Source organism: Galeopterus variegatus, unplaced genomic scaffold (assembly GCF_000696425.1).
Source record: "Galeopterus variegatus unplaced genomic scaffold, G_variegatus-3.0.2 Scaffold4889, whole genome shotgun sequence".
NCBI lineage: Eukaryota > Metazoa > Chordata > Mammalia > Dermoptera > Cynocephalidae > Galeopterus > Galeopterus variegatus.
This window is the reverse complement of record NW_007731000.1, coordinates 135,947-156,427: the sequence shown is the minus strand read 5'-3', so window position 1 is coordinate 156,427 and position 20,481 is coordinate 135,947. Positions and strand designations below refer to the sequence as shown.

Genomic DNA, 20,481 nt, shown 5'->3' with positions numbered 1-20,481 from the left:
CCTGCACTTTTCTGTTTTCCTTGCAGACAACAAAAGAGAAAAGGAAAAATGATTAAAGTACGTAGTGATTAGATTCTTGACTCTCAAGATGAGGGTAATGTTCCTCTTTTTGCCTCTATGATGGAGGCTACAGATTGATGGTCCGAGAGCCAGACAGAGCCTGCAGAGCTGTCTTGTTTGGTCTGTACCCTATCGGCCTGCATGGTGCTTAAAAGAAATTATCGAATCAGTTGCCTCATTTCATCAGGAGAGTTCGCATGAAAGTGTCCAGCTTCTCTTGTCACTGGACACATCTGGCAACTCAGGCCCGTGTTCTTCCCTACCTGGGCCCCATCAGCCCAGGCTGGAGAGCAGCTGCCCCTCTTAGACAGGGCAGCACCCCCAGTTCACCTGCTCTTTCCCCTCCCTCGTGACTGCCCAAGGCTGAACCCAGGTGTCAGCTGCCTTCATCATCCTGATTACACTATTGCTTTTCAAGTAGGAAATAAAAGATCAAGTGGACTCATTTTTCAGATAATGGCCCATTTGACTCACTTTTCTTACTTGCTGGTTCCTATAAGCCATTGAGTTTACACACTCAGAGGAAGAGGAACCCACTGCTGAGCCCTATTTTAGCTACTACCATCTAGTGTAATTGGAACCTTCTTTCAGGGCCTGCTTTTGGTAATTCCCTGATGATGACATGGCATCCAGAAATATTTCTACTTCCCCCAGAAACTCTTCTGAGTGGCTTCCTCAGAAGGCCGGTATTCTCTCCACAATGATAAATTCCAAGGAAACATAAATGAGGTATCTAAATGTTGATATGAAGTTGTTTAGTGCTTACCAGTGGAGATTTTTGCTTTTAGATTTGTTTTAAATCTTCTCTCTTGCAGACATTATTGGCTTCAGCCAAGTAGGTGACTGTTTCCAAACTCAAATGCCCACAGGTTGGGCAGGAGCTTAAATGAACGACAGAAACTGTGCTTAAAAGACAGCAATAGCTATTTTGAAATATACAGTACATTGTTATTAACTGTATAATGACTTGTAATAATGAAACTGATTAAGTTTCAAACGTCTCACTACAAAAAGGAATAAGTGAGGTGATGGATATGTTAGTTAGCTTGATTTAATCATTTCATATTATATACATGTATCAGTGCATCATGTTGTTTCCTATAAATGTATACAATTATGATTTGTCAATAAAAAATAACATTAATTTAAAAAAACCCAAAACAGCAATAGTCATTGTCACTTGGCCTTAACATTTGAAAGAGTAGGGAAAATGGCAAAAGGGGAATGTTTGTCCTATCTGAAGAGGCAACTGATTTTGTGCTGCAGTCAGTAGCTGCCTTGTGGAAATGCAAGCCCCTCTCCCCTGGCCTGGCACTTGCTGCCTTTTCATTACCTCCTTTCCAGTGAGGGTGCATATTTCTCTGGGTAAGATTTGTAACCTCGTATTTTCTCAGCATTCCCAGGATATCCCGAGGGCTCAACCTGTCTCTCACCTGTGCTCTTTTTCTCCTGTCTTCCATCAGGTGGCAGCAGACGTCCAAGTCTTCAGGCTTGTCCAGCAGCTTACAGCCTGCCGGGGCCAAAGCCGATGCCCTCAGGGAAGAAATGGAGGAGGCTGCCAACAGAGTGGAGATTTGCAGGGTACCCCCTTCCTTGCTCCTCTCTGCTGGGATGCACTGGGGAGCCCTCAGGGGTTTCCTTTCTGTTCACTGGAGTTCTCTCTGTCTGTTAGCGAGCTTGTAGTTGAACTTCACACCAACTAGAAGCTGGCCTGCTAACCTCTCCAGAGTCTAGGATGAGCCCAAACAGTTGGGGCTCTGATGGTGACCTTGGCAGGGAGGCAGCCTTGGATTATTTATTGGCGTTCCTGCATGGTAGACAAAGAGAAAATGACTTGTGTTTCTGTGCGAAGCTTTTGTAAGTCACCTGAGTCCCAAAGAATGTATTCTAGGCCACACAGGACAGTTGAAAATTTAGACCATGAATGATCCTTGACTCACTGTTGACATTAAATTGTTTCTTGTTTGCTCTTTAATATTTCCTGAGTCACCTTATCAAATCTATGCCTTTTGGAAGACTTTTGCCTATGAAGTTGAACTGCTAGCTATAGAGAAAAGAAAACTTCCCACTTGTTAGGAGAGTGCATCTTTCCCTAAACTGGGACTCTACTCTCATGGAATAATGTCCTTTGTTACACTTACTCAATGTGTCCCATCTTCTTTCCTCCTTAACATTTTATAGGACTTAATTAGCAATAATACAATCATTATACTCTGCATGTATATATACCGTTCACATGAGCATATGTCAGTTTGTGTTTCCAGGGAAACCAAAACTGTATTTACACCCAAGGAATAAAAATGTCATGTTTCTATAACTATTCTGGGTACCTCTTACCTTAATCACATAGAGTTTTAAGGGAGAAAACCACTTTGCATGCAGACATCTCTGTTCTTTGTGGCTCTGTCTAGTCTGGTTACCTTGTCCATTGGCTTCTTTTAAAGCCACTCTGTGTAGTTGGCTTTGACCATGCATTCAGGTGACATTCAGAATCAGACAGACTTTCTCTCTGGAATCAGAAACAGTGAAAGATTTTTAAAGAATTCATTATCTCCCAGCCTAGAGTACTATAGAACCAAGCAGAGTAAGACTACTACTTCAGATCCAAGATTCATTATAAGTAAAGCTGATTTGTCTTTTGAGCTCTTGTGTAAAAGGCAAATATCTAGCTGGTGTGCTGTTCTTAAAGTATAGGGCTTCTCTCCTGCTGATTTCACTTTCACTTTGTGTATTTATTTTTTATTTTAGTTATTCACTCTGACTATTCTTTAACTGTCTGCCATGGATCGAATCTCTGTTAAAAAATTTTTTTTTTCAATAGGCAAGAGAGGGTGGTATTAAGAGGGGATGCTGAATGTGAATATCCAAATACATCTGAATAAAAGTTCAATAGCTTTAAACATTCTTGTGTAGCTTTTTGCATTTGCTGTTGTGCTAAAAATATATTCAACTCCTCTTCAAAGATTATAAAAGTAATGCATGTTCACCATACCCAGTGAAAAAATACAAAAATATACTGAGAAAAACAACAGTAATTCTCTTCCTACCAGGCAACCCCTCTGATTCCAAATAAGGTGATCAATTCTTTGTCCACACCACTGTTTATGAAGACTTAATTGTGACAGTGTACTCTGTTAAATGCTAAGTGCCCATAAAAGTTATAAGGATAAGGAAGCCAGTGTTAGAGCCTATTGGGTAACCCTTCACACCTGTCTTCACAGTTATACAAATGCACACCCATATGTAGCATTTTCCTAGTTACTCATGTGTGTGTTTTTAATAAAACAGTCATACTGTTTATGTTAATCTTTCACTTACTTTTCTCACATAACACTGCATCCTGGACATCTCTCCAGGTTAGTAAACTCATGTGTGTGTTTTTAATAAAACAGTCATACTGTTTATGTTAATCTTTCACTTACTTTTTTCACATAACACTGCATCCTGGACATCTCTCCAGGTTAGTAGTTACAGATCCAACTTAGTCTTTTTAATAAAGTGCATAACTTTTTATTATAAGGATATATATGCACACACAGTTACACACACATATACATATATATGCATACCTAGGTAACATCATGACTTACTTATTTAGCTATTTTCCTATTGAGGGATGTTCAGATTGGTGTGATTTTGTTTTATTTTTTGGTTTTATTTTTTTATTTTTGTCCCAATGATAATAGAATAAGCATCCTTATATGGACATCCTTATGGCCTGGTAAATTTTTTTTCTATAGGATAGGTTCCCCCAAATGATATTTTTATGTCAAAGTCTATGCATACATGTTTCTACTTTAGCAGATATTAACAGTTATTTCTATGAAAAGGAAATTGTAGTTATGTTCCTGCCAGCTATGTATAAAATTGTGTATTTCTTCTCTCCTTTACCTGTAATGTCTGTTGCTCCTGTTTTCAGTTTTTGCTGGTCTGGTGAGGGAAAATAAGCTATCACTAAGTTATTGTAATTTTAATTTTCCTGCATATTAATGGTGATGAGCATATCTTTGCATATTTATTGGATAGTCTTCATATATTTACAGGCACTCCCAATTTGGTGAATTGCCTATTTGTATTGGCAATTAGACCAATATTCCTGTGTTGTTGTTATTAATATCAGTTTATATACATTCTCTGTGTATTAGGGATATTAAACTGTTTTTTTCCATTTGTATGCCACAGACACTTTTTTCAGCCTCCCATTTGTCTTTTGACTTTGTTTATGTTGACATCTATTATTAAAATCTTAATCACATTCTTGTGTTTCTTTTGGATGGGAAAAGCTCTTGGGTGGCCACTAGGCATCTTCCACACAAAGCTTAAAAATCTCTTCTTTAATTTTGTTTTAATGTTTCTAATGGATTTTACACACCTACTTTATGCATTTTAATACACCTGAAGGTTTTTTTGAACATGGTGTAAGCTAGAGGTTTATATTTCCTTTTTTCAGATGGATGGTCAGTTATGCCAGCAGCATTTATTAAACAAGCCACCTCCTTCTGAAGTGAGATCCTTCCATCTAATGCCTCAGATTTATTTCTGGACTGTCTTTGTTAATCTGTTTGTCTGTCCCTGGGACAATAGTATACAGTTTCTATTCTAGAGACTTCATAGCAAATTTAACATTTGGTAAGGTAACCGCCACTCTTTTTCATAGTTATCTCGGCTAGTCTGTGACTTGTATTTTATTGTATAACTTTGCAAAGATCATATCAGTTAGTAAAACCCCACATTGTGCTCTTAGTGGTCTTACTGGTGTGTTGAGCTGATCTCCTAGATGGCATTTGCTACTGGTTTTGTTAAAGTTCTCTTCTGACTCTTTTATTTGTACTTTGTTGGTTGCCAACTGTCTTAAATATCCACCTTGGTCTTCCTCCCTTTCTTTCAGGGTTCCCTCAAGTGGGTTTCCTTTTATCTTTTCACACTCTTCGATTTTCTCAGCAGGCGAGACAAGTCTTTAGGGTCACCTACTTTGTGGCAAACCAGCCAAGTGAGAGCTTATAGGCTGAAGATGAATGAGGGGCAGTCTGATTCTTCTTGTTTAGGCACAGAGAGGACCAAGCAGAGCTCCCCACAACTTTGGGACCTGGAGAGCTTTAGCCCAACAAGTCCAGGTGGGTTCCATAAGACAGAGCCTGCTGAGACCTCAGGCAGATGGGCAGGTGCAGTATTTCCTGCCTGTGTTCCTGCAGGAGCCCATCTGTTCCCTGCTTTGCTTCCTTATTTCAAAAAGAGACAAGCCCCCCTCTTCATACTTGGTGCCTGCTTCCTCTTTTGTTTTGTTAGGGAGACTGGCTGCAGTCTTGGGGTTTTCACTTCAAGCTAATACTTTCCACCTTCACTTTTGCTGCTTTTATTTCCTCATACCCATCACTTAAACTCATATCCTTCCTCCACCCATGTCACTGTTTTTCCCACTTAGCCTCGCCCTCTACCTCCCTTTTTCAACTTGTGTCTCTTTTTTTCCATTTTATTCTTCTCCAGTGTATAATCTTTGCTCTTTGCAAATCCAGCTTGGATTTGGAAAAGGCACTTAAACTCATATCCTTCCTCCACCCATGTCACTGTTTTTCCCACTTAGCCTCGCCCTCTCCCTCCCTTTTTCAACTTGTGTCTCTTTTTTTCCATTTTATTCTTCTCCAGTGTATAATCTTTGCTCTTTGCAAATCCAGCTTGGATTTGGAAAAGGTGGCAACCAGAAGGCAGACAGTCTGACTTAAACAAACATATACTGTCAGACTAAAAGACAACATTGGGTCTTGACCTACAGCTCCTCTTGTTACAAAATTAGTGTAATGTCATGGAGTTAAGTAAGCGAGATCCTGGCAGAACACATTACTGCCCTCTCATTTGGAAGGCTGTGGAATAGTGAAGGAGCACTCACGTGACTTGCAATCCCTTCTGCCAGAAGAATCTAGCCCATGAGACCTAAAGGCAAGCATAGCCACGCACAGTTAGAAGCTAGCTGGTGGCAGAGCTTCCACTAGCGTGGCTTTTTCTGAAACACTGCTGGGATCTTCCGTGATGTATCAGGCAGTAGTGCTACGAAGGAGACTGGGCACAGTCTTATCATTTACCTAAAGAAGAGGACAGAGCATATTATGATCAAAGATGCTCTCTGGCTTGGTGGCTTCACCAGACTCAGAGAAATAATAATAATCGTGAAGAATTGAAGTTGACTGAAGACATCCTCTGTGACAGCAGCCCCTCCCCTTCCAGTCCCACAGGCTGGTCAGTCACCAAACTTATGTCAGACAGAACTTAGGTTCTGTGCAGATTCTATCAGACTGGGCAGTAAGGGGCAGGAAAGAGATGCTTACCATTTTAAGGTTTAAAAAATTATCCTGAATAGATTATTTTTCTATGTTAGAAAACAATAATAAAGTACTGATGAATTAAATTTTTTTAAAAAAAGATTCACTGATGGTAACAATAAATTTCATACAATATATCTTGGTTCCCCAAATAAAAATCAAGGGAATATGGACTTCAGGCACTAATATGTAAAGGTGAGATAAAATCACCAAGTAATTGGAAAAATAACTGAATAAGATTAGGAATTATTTTTAAAAAATAGAAAAAATAATGGAGGTAGGGAATTGCTGTTAGTAAAGAACAGAATTGACAATGCAGAAAATTGAGCCAATGACATAGAGAAAAACTTGCGAATTTGTTCTAGAATGTTAAGGAAAGAGCCAAAAAGGAATAAAAACAATGGGGGAAAAGATGGTAGATGTTGAAGACAGACAATGGAAATCAATGTACAGAAAACAAGAGATTCTGAAAATGAAACAAATCAGAAGAGCACAGAAAGATAAAATTGGCCAACATCAAAGATCTGTATCTCAAATGTGTGAATCTGAAAGTCAGAGGTTTTGCTTTTCTGTTTTTTACTTTTGAAAATGATTTTTTAAACAATAAACTTTTTATCATTAATAAACTTTATTTTTAGAGCATTTTTAATTTCACAGAAAAGTTGAGTGGAATAAAAAGAGTTTCCATATACCCCTGCCCCCACACAGGCACAGTCTCCCCCATCATTGACATCCTGCACCAGAGTGGTACATTTGCTGCAATGATGAGCCTACGTTGACACATCATCAACACCCCAAGTCTAGTTTACGTGAAGGTTCACTCCTGGTGATGTATATTCTTTGGGTTCTATCAAATGTATAGTGACATGTAACCACCCTTATAGTATCATAAAGAGTAGTTTCACTGCTCTAAAAATTCTCTCTGCTCCACCTCATCTCTCCCTCTCCTCTTTATCCTGGCAACCACTGATCTTTTTACTGTCTGCAAGGTTTGTCTTTTTCAGAATGTCATATAATGGGAATCATACAATATGTAGCCTTTTCAGATTGGCTTCTTTCACTTAGTAAATATGCATTTAAGTTTCCTGGAAGTCTTTTTATGACTTAAAAGCTCATTCCTTTTTAGCACTGAATAATATTCCATTGTCTGGATGTACCACAGTTTTTTTATCCATTCACCTCCTGAAAGACATCTTGGTTGCTGCTAAGTTTTGGCATTTATGAACAAAGATGCCGTAAACATCCATGTGCAGGTTTTTGTGTGGCCGTAAGTTTTCATTTCTTTTGGGCAAATATCCAGGAGTGCAATTGCTGGATTATATGGTGAGAGTATGTTTAGTTTTGGAAGAAACTGCCAAACTGTCTTCCAAAGTAGCTGTCCTATTTTGCGTTCCCCCCAGCAATGAACGAGAGTTCCTGTTGCCCCACATCTGTGTCTGCATTTGGTGCTGTCAGTGTTTTGGATTTTGGCCATTTGAATAGGTGTGTTGTGGTATCTTGTTTTAATTTGCAATTCCTTAGTGACATAATAATGTTGAACATCCTTTTATATACTTCCTTGCAATCTGTATACATTCCTGATGAAGTATATGTTCTGATCATTTGCCTATTTTTTCTTTTTTTCTTTTTTAAACAAATTTATGTAAAGAACAAGATGCTTGACTCGAAGGGAAAAGTATCTAGGGTTCATTTCTTTATAGTAATTTATCCCTGCTCAGAGATTGCCCTACATGTAACAGCTGTGTGCAAAATAGTAACAAAATTATCCTTAATTTTATAGTAATAAGTGAAAAATATTAAAATTCTTCAATCAAACAAGGTATGCAAGGATTTTTATGTTTTTGTTAAAGCAGTGAGAGCAAAATAGCTTACTGGAATATAAAGATAAGAACTGAAGGAGTATGCTACTAATGGAGAAAGGGGGTATTTTCACAGAAACCGTATTCTTCCCCATTCTGTCTCCATTTGCTGGCAAAACATGCCATTGGCCATTTAGTTTAAACAAAAAAAAGCAGTATGGTTGTGCACATGCACAACTTACTTTATGTACGGTGAAGGAATGGGGAAGGAAAAAATGAAATAACAGAGTGAATTATACTGTAGTAGTCAGATGTGGTGGAACCGAATTGTGGTTTTCTAACTGAGGATGTATTCTCAGTCCATAAGAACAGAGTTGTAGAGTAAAGTAGCAGGTTCCCTTTTTAGTAGACACCTCCTGTTGGCTGCTGGAGCACATCAATTGTATTTTTATTCTCCATTTCCAACTGTGCAGGTGTGTCTGTTTCCCTGATTGGATGCCTGTCAAGTAATATCCCAATTCATTATTATCTTTCTAATATTCTTAATTTACCTATAAAGAATTATATAGTCAGAATTAATTTTAACTGCAGAATTTATTGTAGGGAAATAATCAAGAGATGGATGCAAATCTGTATAAATAGTTGTTTATTCAGGTGTTATAACAATGAGAAATTAGAGACAATATCCAACAACAGAAACACAGTTCATCTGTATAACAAAATATCATGTGACCATTACAAAACATATTTACCTTTGGGTAAATAAGCCACAAAGCAATCTGGTCTCATTTTTTGTAAATCAAGCAATTACACAAAAAACACCTGACTAGTGAGAATAGATACAAAATGAGCAAACCTCAGTGTTTGTAGTGTGTTTTTCTGTCTGGAGGGATTACAGGTGAATTTGGTTGTTTACTTTGTATTTTTCTGAGTGTGGATTAGTTGCTGAATCAGAAAACATGATTTTTAAAATAGACTAAACTCTGATGATTATTAATGAAAGGTTTGTTTCTCTTTTGCTAATGGTTTACATAAATGGAAATCTGATTTATGGTGTCCGCTTTTATTTCTTACTGGCAGTGTGGGTTATTTGGAATCCGTATTGCTAGCTTAATAGCACAGTACTCTCATCATACCTTTAAAGATCCTTTCATCTTACTGAGGGGACATACAGATTTTCATAAGACCATCTGTTGGAGAAGCCCAAATGCTGAGATGTTGAAGATGTTGAAGGTGTATTTGATGCAGGGACTCCCTTCCTTTCTTCTGTCTACCAAGCTATTTTTGTCTTTCAACTCTGTGTTTTTTTCTGACTTGAAATATCTCCCTCTCAACTGCCAGGCTGGTAATGGACGTCTCCTGAAGAAAGCTGTTGCAGGGATGGCAGACAAGGCTGATTTCTAGCAAAACCGCTTTCTCTTGAACCTTTGGTAGACTTGGGAGCCTACAAAGACATTCATTTAAGGGACCCTCTGGTAAAAGGGAGCTGAGGTGGTCTTCAAGCCCATTTTATTCTTTGGGAAATTTACTATCTCTGAGCCTCAGTTTCCTCATTTGTTCATTCGGCAAGTAGTTATTAAGCCCCTACTAAGCTAAGCACTTTGAGACAGCGGACAGACGGATAAGATCCTTAAACTCTTCGTATCAGGTGATCTGAAGTTGGAAATTCGATACTTACCTGAGAGACTTGGATGAGTATTCTGTGTAACTAGACTATTCTCAGTGCATCTTAATTCATTTTTCTCTTTCTTCATTCTCTGAAACTGGAACAAGCATGACATTATCTAATCTGTGATTAGTGCTCTCTAGACAACAGATTTCCTGCTCTAACTCTGTGACTTGGTTCTGTCGCCCTGTGTGCAGAAACTCTTGAGTGATGTCCCCAGCAATTGCCTGCCTGTCACAGATACTGGAAAAGAAACAGATTGTTCCTCACATCCCAGTTTCTTACTGAGAATCAGCTTAACTGGCAGCTGGAGAGACTGAGGCGTCTGGGTTGGTGCAGATTGCTGGAGGTTTCATAAAACAGGCTCTTCCTGAAGTGCGTGGTTGCTTGTTTTCATTCATTCAGCACCTAGGCTGGCTTTCTTATGCTGTTATGTTTACCTCAGTCTGAACATGTAGGCTCTTCTCTCCTCAAATAAGCATCTCTTTGAAGGACCTCCAGACTAGGGCCACTGAACAGGGAAGAACCTTAGAGATTTGTGCAGAGAAGTTCAGAACGGTGACATGCTAAAAAATATAATTAGTGACAGATTCTGCATGCTACTAGAATGTACTTTTATTATACCATGGTACATGGTACATAGTATACATGCTACATGCTACATGGGTGTTTCTGTGGAACTGAAAACTGTTCTCCTCAGAAGATAGAACATTCCAGATTACAGTGCAGCATTAGGTCATTGCCGCTCAATCTCATGGAGAGCTGAATGGCAAAGGATCGTTTCACCATTAGATTTGTGTGTGGTGTTAGATGAGTGCAGTTTGCCAAGTTCCTAGTCAGCGGTCCTTTCCCTGTGCACGTGGCTCATCCAAACTTCCTCCAAATTGGTGCGTTTCCATCTCTTTCCTACGTGCTTATGACCCACCAGTCAGTACTGAGAATGAACAGGCAGTGAACAGGCAGTGAACAGGCAGTGCAGGAGAATGATCAGAGAGGAAGGGGGGCAGAATGAGGAGGACATGTGGAGCTTGCTCCTGAGCGGTGGCACCAGCTGTAGGGCTGTGTGGAAGGAACTGGCACATCACTCCCCCACACCAGCTTTGACTTGAACTCTAGACGTGGCCCACGTGTTGAAATCCCTGGGGAAACTTCTGGCCATGGGTGTTCTTTTCACATTTGCTTATTCTCTGGAGCTATTGCTGGGAAATCTGAAAATGCCCATGGGAAATGTTAGTAATATGTCAAGTATTATTAAAAATGAGATTAAGCAGTATTTAAGGCCCTTCCTCCTGTGATGTCTAGATGCAGGCATTCGCCACTGTCTTGCTTTATGTCTCACCTTGGTTGCATGTTTCACCTTGCACAGGACCAGCTCTCAGCTGACATGTACAGTTTTGTGGCCAAAGAAATCGACTATGCAAACTACTTTCAAACGGTGAGTGTCCAGAAACACGAGACTGCTTCAAGTCTGTTGGCAAGAGCCATGGCGTGGACGACAAGGGAATGTGGGCATGGCTCCGAGGGCCCTTCATGGAGCACGCCGTGCGGAAGGGTGGGCATTGACCATTCTGCCTGTGAATTGGTCCTGCCTTCTATTACTCCTTGTATGGATTTCTTCAAAAACTTAAGAATAAAACTCAACTCTATCCCTGGGGATGAGTGCAACCCAGTCTTCAGTGCTTCTCAGCCAGGAGTGATTTTGCCTCCTTTCCCCAACCCCTAGGCATTTGGCAATATCTGGAGACATTTTTAGTTGTCACAGTTGGGAAGGGAAGTGCTACTGGCATTTAGGGGGTAGAGACCAGGGATGCTTCTAAATATCCTATAATGCACAGGACAGCCCCAAGAATAATGAATTATCCAGCCCATAATGTCAATAGGACTATCATTGAGAAACTGGTCTATAAAAACAAGGAACTTGAGGAGAAAAATAGGAAGATAACCGCCCCAGCCCAAGCATATATTTGTTTTTAATCTAGATTGTTGCCAAAGACAGTGAAAGTAGGTAATCAGGGATCAATGTGTCTGTTTGCCCACCTCTCAACTGTGAAAGCAGATCTGGAGAGTTAGGAACAGGAAGAAACACGATCTGAGTCTCTAAACTTAAATAATCTGGTCCAGATAATTAGGACCCTGACTATTTACCAGGATAAATATAAGGCAAGTCAAAACAAACAAACAAACGAAAGACCTTGATAGAGAAAAAAAATACAGATTAAAAAAAAACAGTTAAGTTCACCTGCTTTTGAAGTTGGGAATAAAACACTAAGACCTAAAAGCTCTTCTTTATAATCAGGGAAGTGACAGAGTGATAAGGAAGGAGGAAGAAGGGAAGACAAAAGTGGAAATCAAAGGGTTTAGATGCTTTGGTTAAGTTTGGTCGACAGCTGTGGGCTTTTAGCAGTTTCTAACATTTATTTTCATTAGTGGTCCAGAATGCAGAGACGTCCCTTCTACCCGGAAAACAGTTGATATGCATTACTTCTAATTTGGAAAGTTTATTTGAAAATAGCAGTATTTTTTCAAGTATTTTCCATTGGTTTTATTTGTGCAGGTAATATTTAGAGTTTCTAAAACTAATGAACTCATGGACATTCCAAGCCTTATTAGACTGCTTAATTGTCATTTGTGTACGTTTTCTTTTTTCTTTTTTTTTTTTTTTTAAAGATCACCGGTATGGGGATCTTAGCCCTTGATTTGGTGTGCCTTATTAGACTGCTTAATTGTCATTTGTGTACGTTTTCTTTTTTCTTTTTTTTTTTTTTTAAAGATGACCGGTATGGGGATCTTAGCCCTTGATTTGGTGGTGTCAGCACCACGCTCTCCAAGTGAGCTAACCAGCCATCCCTGTATAGGGATCCGAACCCGTGGCCTTGGTGTTATCAGCCCCGCACTCTCCCAAGTGAACCGTGGGCTGGCCCTCAATATTCTTTTTTTCTTACTGGTAAGGGGATCCCAACCCCTGGCACTGTGTGGTCTGCACCATGCTCAGCCAGTGACACACCTGCCATCCCTATAGAGGGATCCGAACCTGCGGCCTCAGCGTTCCCTGCACCGCACTCTCCCGAGTAAGCCACAGGGCCGGCCTAATATTCTAATTTTTAAAAGAAACTTTATATTAGTTTTACTTTAGTATTACTTGGGGGCAATAGTGTCCACCCTGCACACCAAGAATTAAAACAGATTGATTCCCTCCCCTCCATTCATACATGCCCGATTTTGGGGAGAGAAGTGGAAGGTTCAGGAAACAAATGAAGTAAACATTGTTCATGGGTTTTCATCTGCTGTTATCAATATTTCAGCCACTTTTAATTACTGGGATGGTCAGAACAACACTCTGAAGGAATTCGTTCTTTGGGCTGCATCACTGTAGCCAAAGCAATTTCACCTCCCAGGTGAAATCCAAGAGGATTGTGATCAAGCCACACATTTTTTGCTCAGTTCTGTGTTAAACCAACTTTGCAGAAACCAAGATGTATACAGGTTGATGACATTTCACCTGCGTATATTTGTAGGCAAATGAATTTCTAAATGTGTTTTCCATTTGTATCCTCCTACTTTTGCACCTCTCTCTGTAGCCTTGTGCTTTGAGGGTGGGGTGCCAGGTAAGGCGGTGGTGGTGAAGGTGGGCTCTCTGAGCCAGGCACCAGCTCTGGGGAGATCCCCCTATTCCTTCGTGGTTCTCCTGCTTCCCAGGTTTCCAACTGTGGTGGCTCCTTTGCTGCAGAGGCTAAAGGGGAAGTGTACCTGTCATTTTAGGTAGATTGGGGGAGGGAACAGGGGACTCCCCGCCTTCCCCTGTGTAGAGACAGAATATTCTACGTGCCCCAGCTGCCTGTGTTCCCTGCCCGCTCCGGCAAAGGGTGACGCTTGTCCTTGTGTTTTCTCAGCTGATAGAAGTGCAAGCTGAATACCACAGGAAGTCCCTGACACTACTGCAGGCTGTGTTGCCTCAGATAAAAGCACAACAGGGTAAGTGCAAGCCTTCTGTGGAGGGGGAGCCAGGGGACTAGCTTGCTTTCCTGGATGAGACCAGCTCTCTATTTTGTTCACCGTCTGCATTTTGCCCTAACAGGGTCATGTTCAGATGAGCCACTGGAACTTCACAAGCTAGTGCCTCCATCCAGTAACAGTGCAGCAAAGCCCACTCACATACACACACTTTCCCTCAACGGGGATGAGTCAGGGCTGTGTGTAGGGATGCCTGTGTAGCATTAACCCCAGCAGCACAGGACCCAGCTGGCTAGCCATCCTCCTGGTCATCCCCCAAACCACCAGAATGGAGACTCAACTGGGCGTCCGTTTCTTTGGTAGTCTTAGGAGAATCTGGATGACAAGAGGAAAGAAAGATTCCAGCCTGGGTGACCTTCGCGACCTGCTGACTGCCTGCTTTCTTGCTCCCCCCTCAGAGGCCTGGGTGGAGAAGCCTTCCTTCGGGAAGCCCTTGGAGGAGCACCTCACCATCAGTGGCCGGGAGATCGCCTTCCCCATCGAGGCGTGCGTGACGATGCTGCTGGAATGTGGGATGCAGGAGGAGGTGGGTCTGAGCCACCCCAAACCAGGCCCCAAGCAGGTCTCCCCTTCCTGATACAGAGCCTGCCTGCAGGACCTTCTCTCCTGTATCGCCCCCACGTGGCCCCCATGCAGCCAAACTTGTTAAGACACCGCTGCGTGACGATGCTGCTGGAATGTGGGATGCAGGAGGAGGTGGGTCTGAGCCACCCCAAACCCAGCCCCAAGCAGGTCTCCCCTTCCTGATACAGAGCCTGCCTGCAGGACCTTCTCTCCTGTATCGCCCCCACGTGGCCCCCATGCAGCCAAACGTGTTAAGACACCGTGCAGCCCCGTCTCCTGCAGAACACGAACCGGTCCTGCCTTTTCCCATGAGCCTCTGCTTTTCCAGGGTGCATGGAGGATTGTGGGAGCCCAATGTCGTCTGGCCATGAGGAATTCATGGCCACATTCCAGCCAGTCTTTTCTCGTATTTAACACGATTCGATGATTTGGGCATTCTGCTGCTGCTGCTAGGACTCCTTCCTCCTCTTCCTCTTTCTCCTCCTCCTTTTGCTTAGTAAGTTTCTTAAATTTCAAAATACAGCTCTTAAACTTTTTGATCACAGCTCTTTTGTAGAGATCCTCAAACTATGATTGACAGAGACATCACAAAGCACTTTTTAAAGGCTGCCTGTAAAAAAAAGGTCTATGAGAAATTGGTGGCGACTGTTGTTTTTACTGCTGTGTAAATCATTTCCTGGGAGGTAGATCTCTTCTTTGGTTTCCTCCATAGGCTATTTTAACATCTTTATCTTCTTTGATCTGATCAGCGAATCAATATTTATTTAGGGCTTGCTATTTATTACTGAGCAAAGTACAAAAGAATGACGTAGGGGGCTTATAAACTTACAGGGGGAGAAGAGTCGAGCATCTGTCCGATAGGCTTGATTAATCCAAAGCAGCCTGCAAGTCTCTGAGGACTGGTTTACACGGGGAAGAGAAGGAAGCTGATGAACATTCAAATGGATGTCAGCCACTTACTCCGTGCCAGTTCTCTTCCAGATGCTGGATATTCAAAAGAGAATGGGAATAAATGTGGTTTTTGACCACATTTTGTGTGCCAGGCATTTTCACGTTTATTATTAATGAAAAAAAATGAGAAGGTCTCTACAGTTCCTAAGAGAGAGTTTCATGGAGGAAGGAGAACCCGGCCATTTCTTTCTCCATCATTTTTCTTAAATTGTGAAAAAACTTAAACACACAAAGATAAGATAAGATAAGCCTCATCACGCAGCTTACAGCCAATCTTCTTTCATCCCTACCTCCATTTCCTGCCCTCTAATCCCTGCCTTGGGTATTTTTGAAGCAAGTCCCAGACGTTATATCATTTCATGTATAGTCCTGCAGTATGTGTTCCTAAAAGATAAGGAATGTCTTAAAATATAACTAATGATATTATGACATATAAAAAGGAACAATGATTAATGAATATCCCATCAGTGTAAAGTGGTTCTGGAAGAACGGGCTCTCCAGCATCTCATCTTGCCTCCCGACTCTCGTCTCTGCCCTTTCCGGGCCATTCCGCCTCTCCCAGCCTCACTCTCTCACTGGCATTTTCCCTACTTTCTGCCAGCTCTTTTTCTTTACTAACAAATATGCTCGAATTCCCCCTAACCTAGAAAAAAAAAATCTTTCAACTCCATTACAGCCTCATGTCCTGCCCTAGCTCGAGGTTTTGTCATTCTATCCAGTTTCTTAAAACAACACCTGCCACTCCTGCGTCCCCACCTCCACCTACTGATCTTCTTCCTGTGGTGTCGCTTCTGTGCCCACCACTGGGCTATACTGCCCTCTGATCCCCAGGGGACCTCAGGTTGCCACATCCCATGTCTTAGGCCCAGCCTCGTTGGCCGTGTTGCTACCTGAGGTTGCTAATGTAAGTGTCCTTGAAGCTAGCGGCTCCCTCGGGCCCTGGTTCCCTCTTGCCTGTGACCGCAGCCATCAGGATGCTCTGCCCAGTGTCTCCACCCCGGCTCTACCTCCTGCAGGTTCCCCTCAGCCTCAGTGAGGATCCAGTCGTGGGAGGCTGCACTACCATGTTTGTGGCCATTCCTCACCTTTTCCTTGCAAATGTTCCTCTAACACCCGTAAAACTGGACTCAGTAGCCATCTTAACAGGCCCTTCTCCTCCTGGTTTTTATGCTTCCCTTAGTGGAACGGTCTCAGTTACACAGTCAAAAATCTAAAGGCTTATCTTTGACAGCCCTGTTTTCTTCTCTTTGGCATTATCGATCCCCAAATACTGTTGGCTCTTCTTGCACGGCTGTGGCATGGTCTATGAAGGTCTGCGCCACTCCATTAACACGTTCCATAGCTTACTGTCTTTGTCCGGCGGCCTTACCGTGACACTCATCCAAACATGTTTATGTCACTTCCTCACACACTCGTGTGTGCCCAAGCACTTTGCACATCTATTTATCTGACATGCACTATATTGAGAAGGGAATTAGCAATCCTAGCAGACCAGAAACTCAGTATTTCACACCAGGAACATTTTCTTCTAAAGGAACTTGGAAGTCTGAATGGCCATGAACGATTAAAGGAGCAAGGAATGTTACACCAGCTTGTTACATCCCAGAATGCAAGGAGCTAAGAAGCTAACACAAAAGATGACAGATCTTTAACCCATGTCTGACTTGTCTGTGACTTGGAGGCTCCTTTCCAGCTCTGACCTGCGTGCGTCTTCTCTTCCATGCACCCGCTCCCCTCTTCTCTTTCTCTCTGTAGCTTACTTTTGCTCTACGAGGTGCAGTGGTTTAGCTGGAAGAGGTGGCCATGACTCGAAAGTAACACTTAAGAACGGAACGTGGGGGAACCGAAACAGGCTTCCTCACAAACCTCCCCAGTTTGCCCTTTCTGAGGACACACACCTTATTTGATTCTAAAAGTACAGCCCTGGTGCCTCCCTACACACACACACACACACACACACACACACACACACACCTCCGCACACGCACATCCCCCCACCCCCACGCCTGTAGACCTTTTCGGTCAACTTACTAGACCCACATGTCTGACCAGGGGTCAGTCAGATTTTTCTCCAAGACTTATCTTAAGTATATGTATTAGTCCATTTCTGCTGCTTATAACAAAATACATGGAACTGGGTGATTTATAAAGAAAATGAAATTTATTGCTTACAGTTTCTGAGGCTGGGAAGTCCAAAGTCCATCTGGTGGTGGCGACAGTGACCCAGGAGTCTCCATCGCAAGATGGTGGAAGCAGAGAGAGCAGAGGAAGGCAGACTCTCCCTTTCTTTTACAGCCCTCAGAACCACGCCCCATGACCACAATTTCTAATCCATTCACTACTGCATGGTCCTACAATCCAATCACCTCTTCAAGGCTCCACCTTTCAATCACCATAATAGGATTTCCCACCCTCTTAACAGTCGCAGTGGGGGCTAAGTTTCTACTACATGAAACTTGGGGGACACAATTCAAGCTTCAGTGAGTTTTGGGGGGACATAATTCAGTCCACTACAGTATATGAGCAGAAGAAGTCTGAGTGCCCAAGGTTCATTTATCCAGCAAATACTTATTGAACTAGAAAGATGAAGCACCCCTGCTCCAGGCCTTGGGGACACAACAGGGGGTAAGACCCAGTTCCTGCTCTCAAGTTGCTTATGTCTGAAGGAGGACACATTTAGAAAACAGGCAGCTACGATATTAGAAAATGGTGTTGAGCAGAACGCATCTAAGAGCTTTTCGAGGAAAGAAGTGTGTAGATTTTTCCGTCTGTCTGTTTTGCTCTTGTACCTCTGAGTTGCAGGACTGTCTGCTGACCCTCTGTCCTGTTGGTAGGGGCTCTTCCGAGTGGCTCCCTCTGCCTCCAAGCTGAAGAAGCTGAAAGCGGCACTGGACTGCTGCGTGGTGGACGTGCAGGAGTACTCGGCAGACCCCCACGCCATTGCAGGTGGGCGCCCACCGCCTCTTAGCAAGGCGCTTCTATGTGCTGTAGGTGCTCACCGGGAAGGGGTGAGCGTGGACGGTGTGTGGCTACATGTCAGGGACACTTGAGCCAGCAGCTTCCTGACATGTTTCAGATGTATCCACTCAGCGCTCAGTTGCAGGCCTGGTTGCTGAGACCCCTTGTAGGAAGTCTCCCCAGTGTGCCAAAAGGAGATGAGGTGAGGGTGGGAAATGAGGGTCAGTAGGATTATCAGCCTGGGTCCCCTGCCAGAGCCCCAGATTCATTCATGTGGGAAGCCACTGTTTGCTCTTGTCATGTTGGCAGGGAGCCCGCCCCCAGGGGAGCCCATGCGGGTAGTGCAGGCTGGTAGAACTTGCTGCCATGTCTTAGTGCTCACAGCCAATGTTGTGTTTATGCCCAGGAGCTTTGAAATCTTACCTCCGAGAGTTGCCGGAACCTCTGATGACCTTTGAACTCTATGATGAGTGGATCCAGGCTTCTAAGTGAGTATACCTCGTTTTGTAGCGCTTGTGAGTAGGAGTTTATTTGGAAGTATATATTGAGATTATGAAAGCAGGTAACCTATGATCTAGCAACTCCATTTCTTCATATCTTTCATGAAGGAATGCTTGGACATGTGCCCAGAGAGGCTTGTGTTCGTAGGGGCTCTTCTGAGTGGCTTGTGGATTGCAGCAGCATTTGGGATACCAGAAGCCCAGAAGTTACTAAGGTTCTTAGGGGAAGGGGGAGTGGGGAGTAGCTAAATACACGGTGGTATGTCTGCAGCGTGGCATGCTCTGGAGCAATAACAGAATGGGTAGAGCTAGCCATGCCCGTCTGAAAACATGGAGACCTGTTGATGAGCAAAATAAAGCAAGTTAACAAGGACACATACGTTGTTCTGTTGTAAAAAGAAAAATAAACACCCAGCTCACTCATGCCTCCATGTGTGTGTGAATGCATGAAGAGGTTCTGGAAGGGCTTCCTCTGCTGATGGCAGTGGTTCCTTCTGCAGAGAAGAGCAGGACGAGGGGGCGGCCACAGGCTCTTTACCCTTATCTGTAATAGTTAGAAATATTATGACAACAATTAATGAATAACTAACGTAGAAGCATAACATGTGAGCGGTGGATACTCCCCCTCCTGACAATGAGCCCAGGGGAGAGGCCACTATGGGAGCAAGGCTGGGACTCCAGCCAAGTGTGGGGAAGACGGAGAACAGAGCGGCGGCGGCTGGTGCGGAGCGGGCCAGGCTGCCGCACGCCATGGACTGTGACTCCTAAGTGCGGTTTTCCTTTTTGATTCCTGCCTTCTTTCCTCTGTTTAGACGTGCATTAGGATGGTATGGTACAGGTTACGTATCTTCTATACGAAATGCTTGAGACCAGAAGTGTTTCCGATTTAGGGTTTTTTTGGGTTTGGGAATATTTGCTGATACTTACCAGCTGAGCATCCCTAATCTAAAAATCTGAAACCTGAGACGCTCAGTGAGCATTCACTTTGAGTGTCATGTTGATACTCAAAAAGTTTCAGATCTTGGAGCATTTCGGATATCAGATTTTTGGATTTTTTAATTAGGGAGGCTCAACCAGTACTATATGTTCTCTCCAGCTGTAGGTGAGAGCTGTCTTAAGTAAATGCTGTTGTTTGGAGGAATCTGTTTTTACAGAGTAAGTGGACTTGTCTGGTGAGGACCCAGACAGCACCGGGCAGGAGAAGGGGCACCAGAGCGAGGGAGGTGGACGTGAGGAAGGGATGGGCCAGGTGGAAGAGGTGAAGGAGAGAAAAGAATGTTCCAGGCAAGCAGGACTGGAGCAAATAGCCACCTCAGCCAGGCGCCTGTGAAAGGACGTGATTTGTAGGGATCTGCAGTCATGGGATCTCGTAAACAGCAGCCGGCGTAGGCTTCGGGAACAACACTGGAGTGTAATCTGATGCTGATCCTTCCACCTCTGAGGAACTGGGGCCCGAAGGAGACCCAGCTGATCTGGCAGCCAAGCCAGGCCGGAATGTGTCGTCCAAGGAAGCTAGGGCCCATCAAGTTGCAGAACATTAATTTTGTTTCCAAAGTAGAAGAGAGATTTTTAATTTTAAAAGGCTGGCTGAATGTATGGTACTTTTATATCTCATTGTGAAGAGTGAGTGTTGGGTTCCATGAGGACATTAGTCATTG

At 42.9% G+C, this 20,481-nt stretch overlaps 1 protein-coding gene across 1 annotated transcript in view; it reads left to right on the top strand.

Moving 5' to 3' along the window:
* ARHGAP44 (Rho GTPase activating protein 44) overlaps positions 1–20,481 on the top strand; it is a gene marked incomplete at its 5' end in the record, with an annotated part of 69,025 nt that overhangs the window by 13,772 nt on the left and 34,772 nt on the right. Inside the window, 6 exons of the mRNA XM_008588540.1 lie at positions 1,524–1,641; positions 11,206–11,274; positions 13,730–13,811; positions 14,249–14,376; positions 18,200–18,311; positions 18,730–18,811. Coding sequence (XP_008586762.1) covers positions 1,524–1,641; positions 11,206–11,274; positions 13,730–13,811; positions 14,249–14,376; positions 18,200–18,311; positions 18,730–18,811 — 591 coding nt within the window. The remainder of the gene's footprint in view (positions 1–1,523; positions 1,642–11,205; positions 11,275–13,729; positions 13,812–14,248; positions 14,377–18,199; positions 18,312–18,729; positions 18,812–20,481) is intronic.